This window comes from Sinocyclocheilus grahami, unplaced genomic scaffold (genome assembly GCF_001515645.1).
Source record: "Sinocyclocheilus grahami isolate Dianchi unplaced genomic scaffold, SAMN03320097.WGS_v1.1 scaffold56.1, whole genome shotgun sequence".
NCBI lineage: Eukaryota > Metazoa > Chordata > Actinopteri > Cypriniformes > Cyprinidae > Sinocyclocheilus > Sinocyclocheilus grahami.
In genome coordinates, this window is record NW_015505235.1 from 1413589 (window position 1) to 1433823 (window position 20235).

Genomic DNA, 20235 nt, shown 5'->3' on the forward strand with positions numbered 1-20235 from the left:
AGCATCTTTAACAGGAGAAAGTGTCAGAACGCGGAGAGGCTGAAATGAAGAGAGCGAGAGGCGATTACCCAGGAGCACTTGGATCCGCGTGAACGGCGCTCGCCAATGCCAGACCGCCCACGTTCCCTGCACCCGCTGCTCTGCAACAAAATCACTCTCTTAATCAGTATTTTTGTCTTGTTTTCCTGTCGAAATATCCAAACGTTCTTAAAAATATTTGAGAAGCAAAATTGCTTAAGATAATCATACGAGAGAAGAAGAGACGGGGGGGGGGGATGAATGTAGGACAAAGGGATGGAGGGGGAGAGTGTCTTTGCTCCTTCATGTGGTGAAGGACGAGGTGCATGTGGCCCACAGCTGCTGGTCTGCCGGGAGATGCTGAAGTTTGACCCTGACGGAGGAGCAGCGGTAGAAGGGTACCGAAAGAAAGGAAATGAGAGAGAAAGAAGAGACAATGATGGAGTGAGAGTTAAGGAAGAAGGCGAGAGGCTGTAGACCTCTAAAGAGGGACTGTTCTTTGATAACGTGCCCTATATATTTAGTAGAGGAAGAAAAGAGGGACCGAAAGAAGGATTGAGGAACAGATTGTCACATCGCCATGAGGAAAGGACACACACGATGGAAGGCAGAGCAGAGAAAGCAGAGAGAGGACGGACAGAACGACATGTGAGGGATGACAGTCATTAGTGGACTGTGGAGGGAAAGTGTGTGTCGCAGCGTGAGGCTGGGTGGTGATGGATGTAAATATCGGAGCGCTGTTGTTTGGGGAGTTCAAGCGGGAAAAGCCCAGGCTTCCTGTCTGACCGTTACCAGCAGGATGGGAGTTCTGTTGCACACTTATAAGTTTTGCAATGCATGTTGACTTTCAGTGCATTTATTGAAATGCTATAAATAAATACAGTACTACACAATGAATTCATTCGCAAACTAATGCATTTAAAGATTTAAAATGCTAGAAAGCTACTCCTTCCATGAGTGGCACTAGTGCACACTTACATAAACACTCTTAGATTGGTCAAACTGCTTGACAAATACATGCAGATACACCTGCTGCCAGTGAACAGTTAGTCCGGATTTGCATCATGCACTTCCTACGCTGTTATCAGAAGGCACGGAGTTAATTTAGCTGAAATAATAGCAAATCACTAAAGATGTGATGATCATTTATCAGTCAGTGAATCAGACTTGCTGAGCTTTTCCATCATCAGCTCCACCGCAGATGTTATCCGGGGTTTCAAGTGCGAAGGCGACATCCCGAGAAGCATGGCAGTAAAGTTTGTTCTGTATGTGCGAAAATGTCATGTGAAGTACCCAGTGCAGAATTCAGTAGGATTATTGTAGGAGACAGTGTCAGTGGAGAGCTTGAGAGAACATTGAGACATTTAAAGAAAAAAGGTTGTTAGTAAATAAACTAATGTGGAAAAAACAAGAGTTTATTTTCTCACTCTTGGTCCACCGGGCCAAATGTGTCCATAGTTGAAGAAACACCCATATATAACGGGATCTGCCCACGGATATGTCCACCTACCTCTTACTTCCATTTCTTCCTCATGATCCGGTCACAAGTGTGATGTATGTGCTGAGTTTGCGTATGTGTGTGCTTGTGTGTAGTTTTCCTGCCATTGTCAGTGTGTCAGGCTGCAGTGACAGAGCTCAGGGGCAAATGAGAGAAATGTGTCTCCATCCGGCACACACATGAACACATAGTCACAACAACAACATCACGGACACACACAAACAAAAAGGGAACCGGAGGGAATTCAGCCTCGACACGTTTAAACTGAGTGACTAATACTGTGACCACATTTATTCAGGAAACATTAGTGCAATAGTTTAGAAACTGCATCCTTGCCTTGGGACAGGGTAAACAGCCAAAGCATTCGTAGTAGCTTGCAGGGTCTGAAAATTTTTATTTCTCTCCTGAATTGACACTGAAATCAGCGCTTTGTTTTCTCTTGAGAACATTTTGAGGTTGTTGGGAACCTTTTGGGGTCACAGTAGAGGTCCTCAGATCGAAAAAGTTTGGGAAACTGTGAATTAGTAGATGGTTTTGTTCAAAGTGACACACTGTTTCAAACACAAAGTCTTTAAGAGCACAATGGTGATAATTTGTTTCTTGTTGGGTTCAGTCTGCAAACTTATGGATACTATTTTCCACTTAGTGGGACTCCTGTTTGCAGTAACCAGAGAGTTGTCTGTTTGAACCCACCAAGAAACAAGTTAGCCGCAATCCCTCTGGGGATATTTAATTTATGTCCCAAATCTGCCACATATGCATAAGAGGACGTGTGAGACGGCTGCTTGCTGTAATTCGATAAACAGATAACAAGACGTGTGCTAAAAATGAAGTGCTGATAATATGTTTTGTGATGTTTTTATCTAGAACACTCTATATTGCCTCTTGATATACTTTTGTGTTGTTCTGTTCGTCATGCTGTTATCAGGACGCTGCTGGCTTCAGATAAAAGCACGAAGATTGAATTAGCGCTAATCACCGATCTGCCCGAGATTTCTCTCAGGCTCGGGGTCTCGTGGGAGCTCTGCGTACGTGTTGATTTTGTTACACTTATTACCTTTGGCACATCTTTCTCTCGCTTGTGTTTCTTCACCCCACAGTGCTGAGTCTTAGATCTTAATCTCTGGAGTGAGAGGGAGGCATGAGAAAAAGGTCCGTGTCAAGGACATTCTACTCTGATGAGAATGAGGAGAGGAAGAAGGATTGTGCTGTGGAGCACCAGTAGCCTTGATGAAGTCGGTAATGGTAAGGCTCAGAGAAGCTGTCCTTCAAGTGCATGTTCGCCAGGGCCCCGCGGGCGGGAAGAGTCACAGTGAGCACACTGACCCAGTTAGAGAGCTACAAGGAGGGATTGAGCGAAGCAGAAGTAGAAAGAGTGACAAGATCAGAGACTCTTCCTGCAAGCAATTCCAACAGATTGCGTCCAGATTGATCGTTTACGTAAATATATGAGTAAAATTCTGAGTAATTGACCTCTCTGGAAACTCTCCTCCAGATTCACAAACGCTTCGTAAACTTCCGATTTGATAGTTAAACATGTGTATGTTAATGAATTCCAATCATTTGTAAATAGGGCGCTCGTGCACCGCCTGAATTACAGCTACGCATATTGCGTGTCCAGGAACACATTGGAATATTCTGGTCTACTTTCTCAGGCTTGGCTTCAGTATATTGCATAAATGCAAAAAAGACTAATAGGCCATATGCCTAACAATAAATATTCGATAACTTGTCCACCAAAGAGTTTTTAGCCAGCTAAAATATTTCAGGCGCTCTTCTTAAAACAACCAGCTGGTGGTTTCTCCAGCTGAGATGCTTTGGTTGTTATGATTTGGAGTATCCACAGCGGCAACGTATTACTAGTATCTCATTTTTAAGAATTTTACTAAATATAAAAAAGCAGTGACCAGTAATATTGACTTCTCCATTGTTGTAGGCAGTCGCATTGTTGTGTGGTTGGTCGGTATTTGTCCCGCCCCTCCTCCATTGATTGGACGGCTGGGTAAATAGTGACAGCGACGAGCGCTGCGTTTTACAGTTATCAACTCTGCTACAAAAAAAGAGGGCAAAGGCAAATTAACTTGTAATTATCATGGCAGTACATCAAAATTCAGTGTCATCAGTTTGCCAACAAGAACACAGAACGTTTTACACAGCATTTACATGTGGTAGGGAGCAGGTGTACATTTCATTAGTACCAACTAACATTTTGAAATTACGAACATTTTCATGAATTCGAAAGTTTAAGTCAGAACGGCTTCCCTTTCAGCCTCATTTTCAAGAAATAACTTGCTGGCGTACGTCACCCGCCAGGCACTACCTGAACAACACAGATTTATGACTATTAGACTTTGCATAATCAGACCACTCACAAAAAGCTTTGCATCATCAGAGTGTGAGGTCATCAAATTAAGTCACATCCTGTAGAGTCACTAGATTGCGACTCGCTCAGTCTGGCCAGAGCAGAGAGCCATGCAGTCAAATACTGACAGATTAAAATACCCTGGATAAAGTGTCCCTTTGTAACAGGTTGCCCATAGATTGTCTTGCATAAGGTCAACTTGGGTTACATAATAGACCTTAAAACAGCTCCAAGTGCTAGACGTGGGGCTGGCCCGATCTCTCGGGGTAACGATGGCAGTGATGATTGTGAGAGATTCTTGTCTGTCTCTGGTGACAGGACAGGATCTGACACCCATACACGCCTCCGGGTTCTCAGGTATCCTCCATCTGGTCTCAGCTATCTGACGGCCTGATGATCTCAGCGCTATATGGGCAGCGGGAGGGTGTGTTAGGCGTGCTCCGGTTCTATCAGGCAGCCATGTGTAACAGTGATGTCAGCCTGCCTTGCACCGGTGGAAGCGTGCCGTCAGCTTTGGATGCTGCTGGAGAAGAGGTAGGAAGCACCCCGGAAGTTCGGAAAGGAGGATACAGGCTGAGAAGGAGAAATGGAAAGATGATTAGGGCTCGGAAGACAGTAGAGGAGAACCGAGTATGCAGGAAAGGGCGGAAGCGGAAGGTGACCTGGTACCACAGGCTTCTCGGCTACAGGTTAGTGACAGTCTAGTTTGACCAGGTCTTGCTGCATATCTCTTCAGCTGCAGAACTCCACTCTTTTACTTCTTTTCTTACTGAAATTGAGAGTGGGAAGCTCAGAGAGATGATATCATAGCTGTGTATGTGGGTTGACACCTGACTTAAAGCGTGGAGGGAGTTTGCATCCCACACACAACTACAAAACCTAATTGGCTGAGACAATGGGAGCAGGGACAGAGATTATGATGCTGACAACAAGATTTAAGACTTAAATACACCAATGGTGGCGTGTGTTGGACTGTTGCCATGCCTACACAGGAGGGATGATATTACCGCAGGGTGTCGTGGGAGGGAGCGGCCGCTAGATTGAACACACATCCCCTGCACTCGCACACGTAAACCCTCTGTCCATCCCTTCATGTCAAATAAACAGGAACCCGCATGGCAAATTAATACCGGCCGATGATAAATGTCACACACATGCACATCATCCTTCTGCAGTCTCTCGGTGAAGCCAGACCTCTGTCAAAGCTGGTTTTAGTAGAACTAATTCCATTATGGCAGTCTCGCTGATTGCTCTTCCTGTCTGTTGGTGTATTCTTTATCTCAAATTGTGTGCCATTCTGCCTGTGCGGTGTGCACTCAGTTGATTACTTTCTAGTGAAATGTTCAGCTGTCTGCGACATGACACGGTGTTTACCCAGGACTGATTATGCGCCCTAATGTATGGCGTCTTTAAACAGTGGACATCGTTGATTGATTTGCTTAATGCCATGGAATAATATTAAACAGAAATGCGTTACTCATTTACTTGACTGCAATGGGAAAGAGGACATGTATGTCTCAACCTCTCTATATCAGCCTGTGGATTTGATCATTTTAGTGCAATCACGTCCACAGAGACATGTGACACTAATGATTCAGCATTCAGGATGGTTTCTAACGAAAGCTTTCTTACTCGGCTCCTCATGTTGCATGTTTCCTTTTGTCATGAATGGCCTTTTTCTGATGCATGTGTCATCAAATTTCACATTTTGCTGCTCACAAGTCACTCTTTCATTGCTTAGGAGACTCTCTAAGGAAAAAGACATTGTTGAGATCTATTCTGAAATCTTTGAGAAGACATGTTAGATCATTTTTGTCAGGAGAAAAATCTGAGAGCTCAAGTCTTGTTTCAGAGAACCTGGTTTAGATTTTTCTTGCCTACGCATGTGTGACATATTTGTTTATGTATATTTGTTGTCGTGTTCCTGTCTTTCACCACAGTGGCATGTTTCCAACGCACATGTCATCTGCCAGTGGCTCTATTTTTAGCTCGGAGGGTAAAGGTGCGTGATCCCGTGGCCCCGGCTCGCTTTACAAAAGAGCTCGTAACTGGACTCTCGCTTGTGTTCTTTCTGATCGGGATAATTTTAGTTGAGGATTTGAAACTTTCAGCAGGGTGTCAAGTGTACGGCCCACCATTTCCTCGTCTGTTGTTCTCTTCACCCCCTACCTCCGTTGCTTGTGTCGTGAGTGTGTGTAAAATTATACACGAGCGTTGGGTCACTTTCAACCTTCGCTTCAAAAGGGACGGCCATATGGCGCTGTGTGTTTACTATGTTAAATACTGGAGGAAGATCAGGTGGCAACAGTTTTTGAGGAAGGAGCTTGGAGTTTCATCAAGTTCAGTTACACATTTTAATATGCACTTGGACAGCTGGAGATATGAAACATGCATGCTACATGTTCACTTTGATATATTAGTAGCTTTAGATCTTTAATGCATGTGTTAACGTTAATGAGAAATGTTTTGGCTTTAGTATACTATTAACCTCCTTAAAGGGGTCATGAGCTGCCCCTGTTTTTAACTTCAACTTATAATATTACATCAAAAACATCATAATTCAGAAGTAATATGCTATTTTCTGTTCTGTTTTTAAACCCCCCTCATCAGAACGATCTGTTTGAATAGGAGTAGTGGATTGTAGACTCAGAAGTAAACACCCACTGCTATGATTGGCTAACAGTTGTGATTAAAATTCGCATTCCGTGAGCACCAATAGCCTTTTGGGCAATGTGCCAACATATTGTGCTGTTGCGCTACGGGCGTCCCGAGTTCGAATCCCGGCTCGAGGACTTTTCACTATCACATCCCCCTCTCTCTCCCACTTTGCTTTCTGTCTCCTCTACACTGGCCTATCATAATAAAGTCAAAAACACAAAAAATTTATCTTTAAAAAAAATGGAAAAACCGCATTCCAGGGAATAAATATCACATATTGTGGTCGCTTCAACCCGCGGACATGAAAAACAACCCGCGGCAACAGTGTTAAAATAAATTCTGTGGAAAAACCAGGGGCTTGGCAACAATGTTTACGAGCATAGACAACACACTGCATGTGTGAATCGGTGGGCGGGGCTAAGTAGGCAGCACTGTAGAAGCAGGCATTGATCTTTTCTGCGGAGGTGGTGTTTAGTCACACTATTACATCATAAAGTGGCACATTCCACAAGCTGTTGTTTTGGCAGACTGGCTTCAATATAAGCTGTTTTTAGACTAATGACAAAGTTTAGTTTTCTGAAACTTACAGCATGATTTTATAGTACAATGACCTCTTCTTATATGTCAAAAGATGAAGGGAATTTTGGTTTCTCGGTTTATGACCCCTTTTTGCTCTCTTTGTGTTTGTACAGACAGTGTGGGCTGTATTTGCGTAAATATAAGTTTGAGTAGATCTGTCTGTGATACTGGCATGGGAAAATACTCCAGCATGGTCTTGTCAGTCATCTCTCCTTATTCTCGACCTGAGATCAGCTCTTCTTGGATGCAGGGTTGCCAAGTCGGTGTTTTTTCCACAGAATTGGACTACTTTTAAACTTTTGCCATGGGTTGATTTTCCCAAGTGGGTTAAAGGTTTGAAATATTGCATAAAGTACATTTGACTGAAATGCTTGTATTGAAACATTTTGCATGCTGTTCACTTTCGATTTCGCGATCACAAACACTCTGTGTAAAGGAAGCACATCTTGCAAGATCAGATATTTGTCAATGAGCTCAGGATCTGTTGAGCAGCAAATACTCCAGCATGGTCTTGTCAGTCATCTCTCCTTATTCTCGACCTGAGATCAGCTCTTCTTGGATGCAGGGTTGCCAAGTCGGTGTTTTTTCCACAGAATTGGACTACTTTTAAACTTTTGCCATGGGTTGATTTTCCCAAGTGGGTTAAAGGTTTGAAATATTGCATAAAGTACATTTGACTGAAATGCTTGTATTGAAACATTTTGCATTCTACCTATGATAAAACTTTCACGGACTTTTACATTAACTGTTCCCTCCTGGTGGAGTCCTTAATCATTTTAAAGAAACAGCTGAAAACACATCTCTTTCACTTCATTTGACCCTCTAACTCTAGCACTCTCTATTATAATGCTAATTCAAATTTTTTCTGCTTGTTTTTTTATTACAATTTTTTTTTGACCCTCTAACATTTGCACTCTCTATTCTATTTATATTCTAACTACTTGTTTTATTTCAAAAGAAAAAAGAGCCTTTAACACTAGCATTCTCTATTCTTTCTACTTATTTTCTTTTTGTTTATTATAAATAATGACCTTCTAACACAAGCGTTATCTATTCTTTTTCTGTTCTATTGACTTTCCTTTTTTTTTTTTATAAAAAAATGGCCCTTTAACACTAGCATTTCCTATTATTTTTCTATTCTATCTACTTGTTTTCTTTTTATTTATTGTAAAAACAAAACAAGCAAACAAACACACACAAAAAAATAAAACCTTGCAACGTATACTTTTAGGTGAATCTAAAATGGAAATCGTCCATTTTAAATTCATATATGATGATTTTGTAAACATTCAAGAGTGCATTTGCATGCAGATGATAGCTTCAAAGCTAATAAACATGGACTGTGTCTCATTTTGAAGGCTGTGGTCACATTTGTCAGCCACATACGCTGCTTTTCTGAGTGTCAAGTAAGAAAGTTACATAGCTTTTGTATAACTGCATGCGTGGAAATTGTCACAATAGTCATAAACCATGATTTTCTACATGCTAATCAGTTAGCATAAGGGGATTTTCATTCTAGAGAGCACTTGATGAATATTTTTGTTTTGTTTTCCTGAAAGAGCAAAATTGTCCATTTTAAATGCATATATGCTCATTTTGTGAACATTTAAGAGTGCATTAGCATGGAGGATTAACTTCAAATCTACCAGTGTCCTAAAGTTGTTACATTTGTCAGCCAGCCGTATACGTTATTGATGCTCAGTTACTTTTCTGAGTGTCAATGATGTATACAGCCAATAAATGTGACAACTTTAGAGCACTGTTAGCTTTGAAGAGAGAGTCCAGTAGAGTCCAAAGTAAGAAAGAAATGACATGAATTTACAGGAATAACAAGTTTTATAATGGTTCCTTTTCTGAAATGAGATATATGCGACCTCCAAAGGAAATGAAACGCAAACATGGATTAAAAGTCACAAAACCTTTAATTTGATCTCCTTATTTGCAGGAGAACGCAGTGAACGGTGACCACCTGTGGCTGGAGACGAATTGCTCCGGCGATCTCTATCTATTCTTTTTCTGTTCTATTGACTTTCCTTTTTTTTTTTTATAAAAAAATGGCCCTTTAACACTAGCATTTCCTATTATTTTTCTATTCTATCTACTTGTTTTCTTTTTATTTATTGTAAAAACAAAACAAGCAAACAAACACACACAAAAAATTAAAAAACCTTGCAACGTATACTTTTAGGTGAATCTAAAATGGAAATCGTCCATTTTAAATTCATATATGATGATTTTGTAAACATTCAAGAGTGCATTTGCATGCAGATGATAGCTTCAAAGCTAATAAACATGGACTGTGTCTCATTTTGAAGGCTGTGGTCACATTTGTCAGCCACATACGCTGCTTTTCTGAGTGTCAAGTAAGAAAGTTACATAGCTTTTGTATAACTGCATGCGTGGAAATTGTCACAATAGTCATAAACCATGATTTTCTACATGCTAATCAGTTAGCATAAGGGGATTTTCATTCTAGAGAGCACTTGATGAATATTTTTGTTTTGTTTTCCTGAAAGAGCAAAATTGTCCATTTTAAATGCATATATGCTCATTTTGTGAACATTTAAGAGTGCATTAGCATGGAGGATTAACTTCAAAGCTAACAGTGTCCTAAAGTTGTTACATTTGTCAGCCAGCCGTATACGTTATTGATGCTCAGTTACTTTTCTGAGTGTCAATGATGTATACAGCCAATAAATGTGACAACTTTAGAGCACTGTTAGCTTTGAAGAGAGAGTCCAGTAGAGTCCAAAGTAAGAAAGAAATGACATGAATTTACAGGAATAACAAGTTTTATAATGGTTCCTTTTCTGAAATGAGATATATGCGACCTCCAAAGGAAATGAAACGCAAACATGGATTAAAAGTCACAAAACCTTTAATTTGATCTCCTTATTTGCAGGAGAACGCAGTGAACGGTGACCACCTGTGGCTGGAGACGAATTGCTCCGGCGATCTCTGCTACCTGGGCGAGGAGACGTGCGTGGTCAAGATTGCAGTGAGTATAACGTGGTTAAAACGGACGAGAGAAGTCAGACGATAGCTGTATTTGCAGGGCGAGCTGAAGGCAGAGAAGAGAGTGTCATTAGAGCGTTTTAGCTGTGACATTTTCTTTCATGAGATAATGTGAGGCTGGTGTGTGTTGAAAGGAAGAGGCAGCTATTAGTCTGAGAATGTACAGCAGGTAAAAGGATTTTGTTAGGCTTTTGTTAAAGCGCAGCGCCACGCTCTGATGTTTTCAAGAGCCGTGGCAACTCTATTATTGCCACTTCAAGGAGTTGGCAAAATCATTCCTTGCCTCAGAGGAAGCTTTTTACTGCTGAAGATGAGAGCATATTTCTCTTACAATTGAATTATAAGATGGATCGTAGATGTGTGCTCTTGCTCTATGACAAATTTCTGTGTGTTTGTGCTGTTCGGTTCTCTTTAAGAAGTCGGCTCCCCGGAGGAAGTGTGCAGCCTGTAAGATTGTGGTCCACACGGCGTGTATCGAGGAGCTGGACAAGGTGAGCGGAGGCAGAAATATCTGTTTAATTCTCATGCACGTCATCAATATGCCCTCAACAGATGAACGCTGACGTTTGTCTCTTCAAGCACGAGGAGCCCTGTTCTCTAGGAGCTCACGCCGGGGTCATCATACCCCCTTCCTGGATCATCAAAGTCAGGAAACCGCAGGTACGCTCATCTTATCAGAGTTTTATCAGCACTTATGAGAAGACCTGAGCCTGAGGTTTATGTAATGTTCTGCAGGAGATGCTAATGCAAGGTGACTCTAGACTGTGTTTTGAAGCTGGGCTGTATGATCTTGTCTTCTGCACTCAGTTATGCTGATCAGCTTCGGCTTAAATATGCTTCGATGCTGCAAGATTTGATATCAGTAACAGTGTGTTTCATAAAACTCGTCTACATATTTTATATGGAGCTTCTTTCATTGTTTCATACACTGCAAAAATGACTTCTTACTCAGTATTTTTGTCTTGTTTTCCAGTACAAATATCTAAACGTTCTGAAATTAAGAAACATTTACATGAGAAGCAGAATGACTTCAAGTATTTTCTTAATAATAATAGTAATAATAATAATGTATAAAAGTAAGTAAGCAAAATTAAGTAAACTTATGCTTAAAACAAGAAAAAAAAAATTCTGCCAATGGGGTAAAAAATAAATACATTGAATTCAAATGTATTCTTCTTACCACTTTGGCAAATATTTTTCTTATTGTAAGCAAAAATATTTTCAGAAAGCAAACATATCTTGTGCCATTTTGCTCCTCTTGTAAATGTGTCTTGATTTAAGAATGTTTAGATATTTGGACTGGAAAATATGGAAGATTGTTTCAACCATGGGATGAAAAAATAAAGATAACTGCAACATTTTTCTATCAATTCTGAGTTTATATCTCAGAATTTTCACTTTTTTATTGCAGCACTGAGATTCTGGCAAGTCTTGCAAAATATAAATTCAGAATTGCAAGATATAAACTTAAAATTGCAAGGGTGAAAAAGTCAGAATTGTGAGATAAAAAGTCGCAATCACCTTTTTAATTTGTTTTTCTATTGCAAAAAAAAAAACTGAATAGCAAGATACAAAATCTGAATTCTGACAAAAGACATAATTGCTTGATATAACCTTTGAATTGTGAGATATAAACAAAAAAAATTATCTCGCAATTTTGAGATGGAAAAAGTTGCAATTCTGAGAATTCCTAAGAATTGCTTAGGAAATCAAGACAAAATACTGAGTAAAAAAAACAAAACAAATTTTGCAATGTAAACTATTAACATCCCAGTTTATCTGTTGCCTTGAAAGCCAGAATTGAATTCAAAAACTGACCCATCATATCAACAGTCATAGCAGATATTTAGACCACGCCCACTGATGACACGCTCAGCTATGATTGGTGGATTTATGCATCGATGGGGCAGGTTTTTGAAATGTGGCATATAACTGCTGCTTTCAATTCAGGAGTTGCTCAAAGGGAAGTTGCTTGCTTGTATTCAAAGTGTTTTTGGAATAGTTCAACCAAGGAAACTCTTTTTATTATTTTCTCATCTTCATGTCATTCTGAACCCATATAACTTTTTATTCTTCGATATAAAAGATTTTTTGCAGTATGTTTACACTGCTCTTTTCCTTACAAGGTCAATGAGTTAATTTAGTATTTTCCTCATTGTATGACTTCAGAAGACTTTAAATATAGTTGGTAAAAAAGAACCGTATTTGCATCAGGTTTCTTCATCAACAGGTTCAGAGCAACATGAGGGTGAACAAGTGATGAAAAGTTTTCCTTTTTGGGTGAACTTTTCCTTAAATTGAAAAATAAACATTTCTAGCAGTTATTGTCCAACTTTAGCTAAACTTAGTCCTGCTGGAGTTAGTTTTGGTATGTGTTGGCTTAGTCGGCGTCTCTCTCCTGTGTCCCAGAGCTCATTTAAAAACTCCACTCGAAGGAAAAAACGGACGTCGTTCAAAAGAAGAGCCAGCAAAAAGGGGATGGATGTGAGTAGATCTGATTCCTGTCCTGTCCCTCCTTTTAAATGATGCCACAGTGTTTTCTGAGGGCTTTCTTCCCTTAACTCCTGCTCAGCGATCATCTGTCCTCACAGCTCACTGCAGTGGTGTGTGTGTGTGTGTGTGTGTCTGTATTTGTGTGCAAATGTGCATTTATTGAAGTATAATGGAGTGACTTCTGCAGGAATCGAAATGGCGTCCGTTCATGCTGAAGCCACTGCCCTCACCGCTGATGAAACCAGTGCTGGTGTTCGTCAACCCCAAGAGCGGTGGAAACCAGGTGATCTAGACACTAATGGAGGAATAATGTACAGTCATTATAGAACAATAAACCCTGAAAGGGTCATAATGACCAAATGACTGTACATTAAACTGCTTAATATGTGACTACTTAGCATAAATATTTCATAAAAATATTAATGGATGCATTACATAAACAATTTCAGATGAAATCAATATTTCATGTGCATTTATTTTATTGTGTGGGAAGAGAGTTAAACGAGAGATCTGTGTGTCTATCAGTCTGTTGGCCTCTCTGCCATTCTATCCATCTGTCTGTGGTTCTGTCTGTCCATCCATCTACCTGTCTATCTGTCTGTCTGTTTTTCTGTCTAACATTATGTCTGTCTGCCATTCTATCTAACATTCTGTTTGTCTGTCAATATATCTACAACTCTGACGTTCTGTCTGTTGTTTTATCACTCTGTCTGACGTTCTCCGTCTGTCACTGTGTTGCTCTGTCTGTTCTATCTGTCTGTCGTTGTATCACTCAGTCGTTCTATCATTCAGTCTGTCATTCTATCTATCCGTTGTTTCATTTATGACTCTTGTTCTTTTTGTCTGTTGTTCTATCACTGTCACCTTCTGTCTGTCGTTTTACCTGTCACTCTCTCTGCCTGTCTGTCATTCTGTCTCTGTCACTCTGTCTGTTGTTCTCTCTCTGTCGTTCTATCTATCTGTCTGTTGCTCTGTCTGTTGGTCGGTCGTTCTATCACTGTCATTCTGTCTGCTCTATGACTCATTCTGTCTGTCTTTAGTTCTTTTATTGTTCTATCTGTCTGTCGTTCGGTCACTGTCATTCTATCTATCACTCTGTCTATCATTCTGTCTGTTGCTCTATGACTGTTATTCTATCTTTCTGTTGTTATATCTATGACTGTCCTTCAGTCTGTCTGTCATTCTGACAATATTCCATTCTGTCTATCACTCTCTGTTGTTCTATCTGTCTGCTGTTGTCTCTGTATCTGTCTGTCGTTCTATCTATCAATGTGTTGTTCTGTATGTCTGTTCTATCTGTCTGTCATTCTAACTGTCACTCTGTGTGTCTGTTGTTGTATCACTCAGTCGTTCTATCTATGACTCTGTCTGTTGTTCTGTCAATCACTCTGTCCGTCATTCTATGTCTGTCATTCTATGACTGCCATTCTGTCTGTTGTTCTGTCTATAACTGTTGTTCTGTCTGTCACTCTGTCATTCTATCATGCTGTTGTTCTGTCTGATCTATCTATCGTTCTATCTATCGTTCTTTCTATCTATCAATGTGTTGTTCTGTATGTCTGTTCTATCTGTCTGTCATTCTAACTGTCACTCTGTATGTCTGTTGTTGTATCACTCAGTCGTTCTATCTATGACTCTGTCTGTTGTTCTGTCAATCACTCTGTCCGTAATTCTATGTCTGTCATTCTATGACTGCCATTCTGTCTGTTGTTCTGTCTATAACTGTTGTTCTGTCTGTCACTCTGTCATTCTATCATGCTGTTGTTCTGTCTGTCTGTCTGATCTATCTATCGTTCTATCTATCGTTCTTTCTATCTAACGTTTTATTGTTCTATCTATCCTTCTATCTGTCATTCTCTCTGAATGTCCTTCTGTCACTCTGTCGTTCTGCCACTCTATCTGTCCTTCTGTATGTGTATCGTTGTGTCTGTCTGATCTTCTGTCTGTGGTTCTCAGGGGACGAAGCTGCTGCAGATGTTCATGTGGATCCTGAACCCTCGGCAGGTGTTTGATTTGTCTCAGGGAGGGCCCAGAGAAGCGTGAGTCTCTCGATTTCAGCGCTCTCTTTCATTACATTTCAGATCATCTCTCCCTCCCTTAATGCGCTTTAACCCACCATTTCTTTGTCCTGACCACATTAATTATGTAGTCGTTGGATCTCAGCAGTGCTGTGTTCTGTGAGGGAGTTCAGTGTTCTAGAAGCTTCTCTCCCCACTGCCCACCGCCTCAGTTCGCCTCAGTAATTGAGTCGTGAGGCAGCAAAGCACCGGCGATGGGCTCTGATGGGCTCTACCGCTGACAGAGAGAGAGAGAGAGAGAGAGAGAGAGAGTATTAAGATGGGAGGGCAGACACAGCTGGGCGGCTGGAGGGCTTTTCTTCAGAGCTGTCTGACAGAGCTATGATTAAACTCCCTCTATTAAAACAGAAAACCAACACGCACACATGCAGTGGCCCCCAAAACATTTAATCCACACTTAAAAATCTCATTGCATTAGAAGGAAAAAATGAAAATATCAAATGAAGTGTAATTTATTTAAAAGAAAACTCTTTTTCATGCCAAATGGTTCCCAAATTAATTGTTTTATTAGGTTTTACATGATGAAAGAACATTGAAAATGAAGGCAAAATTGGTAACACTTTACAATAAGGTTCCATTTGTTAACTAAATGTATGTATCGACTAACATTAACTTCAAATGAGCACTACACGTGTTACAGTATTTATTCATCTTTGTTAAAGTTAGTTAATAAAAATACAGCTGTTCATTGTTGGTTCATGTTAGCTCAGGTACATAACATTAATAGATACAACTTTTGATTTTAATAATGTATTAGTAAATATTGGAATCAACAATAACTAAGATTCATAAATGCTTTAGAAGTATTTTTATCGGTTGTTTGTTAACTAATGTAGTTAACTGATGTTAACAAATGGAACCTTATTGTAAAGTGTTACCAATGAACAGTTGTAGTTTTTATTAACTAATGTTAACAAAGATACTGTAAAAAATGTATTGCTCATGGTTAGTTAATGTTAGTAATGCATTAACTGGCGTTACTAATAGTACCCGCTTTACATTAAGGTTAAGTTTGTTAGCATTAGTTAATGCATTAGATACTTATGATAAACATTTTACTAATTTACTAATGATAAATATATTGCATTTACCAATCTAGGTTAATTATTAAATATATTGTTGTTCATTATTCCTGTTCTTTCATAATACATGCTTACACAACTTGTAATGTTAAATGTACTGGTATATAAAAATAAATTAACGTTAATAGATGCTGTAAAAGTATTGTATATTTTTAGTTCATGATGCCTAATGCATTAACTAACAAAAACAAATTCAACCTTATTGTAAAGTGTTACCAATATCAGTGCAAAATGGCTCTGAAATGTGAAGTTAGTTGTGATAAAATGATACTTGTTTTGATATTGTTATCTAATGCATGCAACTACTGTTCAGGGTCTTTAAACAGCTCTTATGTTTGGATTTGTTAAGCTAAATGGAGTATTCTGTTAATTGGCATTAGAATGCATCAGTAACACACAACACTGTTGTTTCCTTCGGTCCGTCAGGCTGGAATTATACAGGAAAGTGCCAAATCTTCGCATCCTTGCCTGTGGAGGAGATGGAACGGTAAGCTGCAATGCATGTTGGGATGATCAGGGATGAAGTTTAGAGATTTTGGACGCACCCCCCTCTGGTGACAAATGTGTGGAACGACAACGAACGCGCAGTGACAAAACACTGTAATTAGCTAATGGTGGCTCTGTGCTTTGCAGTGTCACGCTTTCTTGTGGGTAATTTCTAGATCTATGACTCCTGTGAGATCAAACTTGGATTTCCTGAGCGCTTTTGTCATTTCTGACCCCGGGTTTGAGTGGTTTGTCCTCTTTTGTCTAGGTGGGCTGGATTCTCTCGGCCTTAGATGAACTACAAATGAACCCACAACCTCCTGTAGCTGTGCTTCCTCTTGGTACAGGAAATGACCTTGCCAGGACACTGAACTGGGGAGGGGTGAGTCAACTCATCTTAAAGCATCTTTACATTAAATGATAAATAAATAATTGTATAGCCCAGACATCTGCATTAGTCTGATATGATCGGGCTGCTCTGATTGGCTGAGAAGCTGTGATTGTGCTGTAAGTGAGGCACTTTATAGTAAAAATATGTCTAAATTATGTCTGAATTATTTTGTAAAAAGATATGTCTAACAATTTTTTTTAAATATGTCTTGATTTTTTTTTTTTAAACAAAGCCTAATTTTTTTTAAAGGTATGTATGTATGTGTATATATATACATACACACATATAATAATAATAAATCTTGTTTTTTTTAAATGTCTAAATACGAAGAAAAAAAACTACAAGAAATTTCTTTATATATATTTTTAAAAAGTATGTCTGAAATGTTATCTAATTTAAAATAAAAAACTTAATTTGTTTTAAATGTCTTAATATCTATAAAAATGTATTTATGCTTTTTAAAAACTGTCTTAAATATTTTCAAAGATATGTCTAAATATGTTTAAAAATTATATAAATATGTCTCATTATATTAAAAATTGTCAACATTTTTTTAAACTCTTAATATTTAAAAAATATGTCTAAATAATTTTTAAAAATATATTTATTTATTGTCTAAAATGTAATAAAAGATATGCCTAAATATTAATATTGGTATGTTTTTTATGTCAAAATATTTTTCTAAATATATATTTTTTAAATGTCAATATCTACAAAAAAATCTATTTTTTTTTTAAAAGTATGGCTTAAGATTTAAAAAAAGGATATGTTTAATTACAAAAGGATTAAACTCTTTATGTATATATACTGTATATATATATAAAGATATATAAAGTCTTTGTTTAAATATTAAATAAATATTATATTAATAAATAATATATAACATTTAAAAAAGTCTTAATATCTTTTAAAAATGGATTTAAATATTTAAAAAGATTTTTTTTAATATTTAATGTTTTATTAACAATTTTCCACCCTTAGAATTAATTAAATTATAATTAATTATAAATTAATAAATTAGAATTAATTTATATATTTAAAATAAGTTATATTTGAAAAAGCAATAAACGTCAAATTCATATTAAAACTGAATCTGAATATGTAACTTTTGCTGCAGAATTATGATGTGGCTGCTGTGATTGGCTGAGAGGCTGTGATTGTCACTGATAAATGCCTCTCATTATTTTCTATTATACTCTAACTGTGTGTCTGGAGAAACACTGGCCTTGGAATCTGGAGGCTCCCAGGTTTTTTCCCATGCCTCAATCCAAAGTCTATTATTAGCAATGAAGCGGGTGTAATGATCATTTGAACTGATTGATGTCAAGGACCGTGTTTATGGCAGGAGTAAGCCGCTCTCACAGACAGTAGCTGTGATGTTTCAGGGTTACACAGACGATCCGGTGTCGAAGGTCTTGTGTCAGGTGGAGGACGGGACGGTGGTGCAGCTGGACCGCTGGAATCTGCAGGTGGAGCGATCGGCCGTTCAGCCGGAGGAGGGAACGCAGAAGGTGATGGCTGTGTTCATGCTGACACAGACATTGGGTTGTGTTTATACGCTGCTGATATGTTTGTGTGTGTCTTCTCAGCTTCCTCTAAACGTGTTCAATAACTACTTCAGCCTCGGCTTTGATGCCCACGTCACCCTGGAGTTCCACGAGTCCAGAGGTCTGTGACGCTCTGTCCTACTGGAGACCGTCGTTTACACTGCATACATGAGGCATTTTAATAGCTGTCAGTGAAGGTTTAAATGCCCTGAACACATTCTTTAGCCTTTTAATAGTTTTGATATTCTTAAAATATATATAAAAAAAATGTGTAAGTATTTTAGATCTAAATATAAAAATAGATACATCCACATCTAAATAAAAGTGTTAATATTTTAGTCTTAATACCTTCAGATTTTAGTAAATATATTTTTTAAAAGCATCTTAGTATTATTTAAAAATACATCTTAATATTTAAAAGAGTGTCTTTATATTTTAGGAGATAGAACAACTTCATATTTTTATGACACATAAATGGTAAAAAAATATTTTAGTCTTAATGCTTTCATATTTTAGTAAATATTTTTTTAATACATCTTAATATTAAAAAAAGTATATAGTAATATTTTTATAAGACACATCTAAATATTTAAAAACATGTCTTAATATTTTAGTCTTAATGCCTTAATATTTTAGTAAAAAAAAAAACTTGTCTTTAAATTTTTATAAGACACATATTGATATTTTTTAATTGTCTTGATGTTTTAAAAAACATATCTCAATATTTTAGTCTTAATGTCTCTGTTTTTTTTGTTTTTTTTATCTTAATATTATTTAAAAATACCTTAAAGTCCTATTTAAATCTTGATATTGTAGTTTTTATTATCCATTTCCCACCATTAGAATCAAGCAAGCTGATTTGGAATTAAAAAGTAAAATAATTATGTTTTCCTTCATTTAATTATCTAACATTTGCTGTATTCAGTAATGTAACCTGGATTTGCCATTTATTAATTCATATTAAGGTTTTATTTCAATTGGAATGTTATTTGTAATTATTTTAATTGTATTTTAATAATTTATTTTACATTGAATTATATTACTTAAACTGCGATGCATAGATTAAATGTTTAATGAGGATAGTGAAAATTATTATTTAAATGTAGTTTACTTTTAAATGCATTACAATTATAGCCAATATGTTTAAATATCTTTTTTATTTTATTTTTGGCTGTTCATTTTACAAGGGGATGCCATTTTTTTTAATGTAAAATATATTTTATGATTGTCATGATTGGCTAATTAGTTATGAGTTCAGTTCACATTATCGTTCATTACAGACAATTAGCTGAATACTGAATAGATATTGATTTGTAAAGTAAATGTGGGCGGGGATATGTTAATCATTATATGACATCATGATGAACCATGATGAAATATAGTGTATATTGATATGTGGCACACTGAATGCTTTCAGTTCATAGTTTTCTATGATTTGACATTTAATACATTTGGTCTTTAATAAGATGTCTTTATGTATCCGTTGTTTCTCTTGCTCGGAGTCATAATCATTTGTCGTTTGTGTTCCTTCACAGAAGCCAATCCTGAGAAATTCAACAGTCGCTTCCGTAACAAGATGTTCTATGCAGGGGTAGGCCGAGCTCCCGTCTGTCTGACAGACTGAGTAAGTGTGTGTTTGAGCGTGTGTTTTGTCCCCTCAGGCGGCCTTCTCTGACTTCCTCCAGCGGAGCTCCAGGGACCTGTCCAAGCACGTCAGGGTGGTGGTGAGTATGACACTCTCATGAAAGCAGTGCTCTGACAGGACCTGTCCGCTCATGCTAACGTTACCATTGTTCACCTGATGTTCTTCTTTGTAATTACGTTCTTTCTTTATTGGCAGTGTGACGGTACAGATCTCACACCCAAGATCCAGGAGCTGAAGTTTCAGTGCATCGTCTTCTTGAATATTCCCAGGTGTGTGCAAAAATAGGGCTCGATCTCAGGAAAAGGTTTATGTCTGTTTTTTAATCATGAATTCTGGTTGTATCTCTCTGTTAGTAATAAATCAGACATTAAAAAAAATAAATA

General features: G+C 37.9%; 1 protein-coding gene across 1 annotated transcript in view; it reads left to right on the forward strand.

Moving 5' to 3' along the window:
• LOC107584029 (diacylglycerol kinase iota-like) overlaps nt 1-20235 on the forward strand; it is a 42859-nt gene that overhangs the window by 13279 nt on the left and 9345 nt on the right. Inside the window, exons 3-15 of the mRNA XM_016270433.1 lie at nt 10018-10113; nt 10547-10621; nt 10710-10790; nt 12540-12614; nt 12811-12906; nt 14580-14662; nt 16210-16270; nt 16538-16651; nt 18046-18171; nt 18250-18328; nt 19743-19798; nt 19869-19931; nt 20048-20121. Of these exons, the coding sequence (XP_016125919.1) occupies nt 10018-10113; nt 10547-10621; nt 10710-10790; nt 12540-12614; nt 12811-12906; nt 14580-14662; nt 16210-16270; nt 16538-16651; nt 18046-18171; nt 18250-18328; nt 19743-19798; nt 19869-19931; nt 20048-20121 (1079 nt within the window). The remainder of the gene's footprint in view (nt 1-10017; nt 10114-10546; nt 10622-10709; nt 10791-12539; nt 12615-12810; nt 12907-14579; nt 14663-16209; nt 16271-16537; nt 16652-18045; nt 18172-18249; nt 18329-19742; nt 19799-19868; nt 19932-20047; nt 20122-20235) is intronic.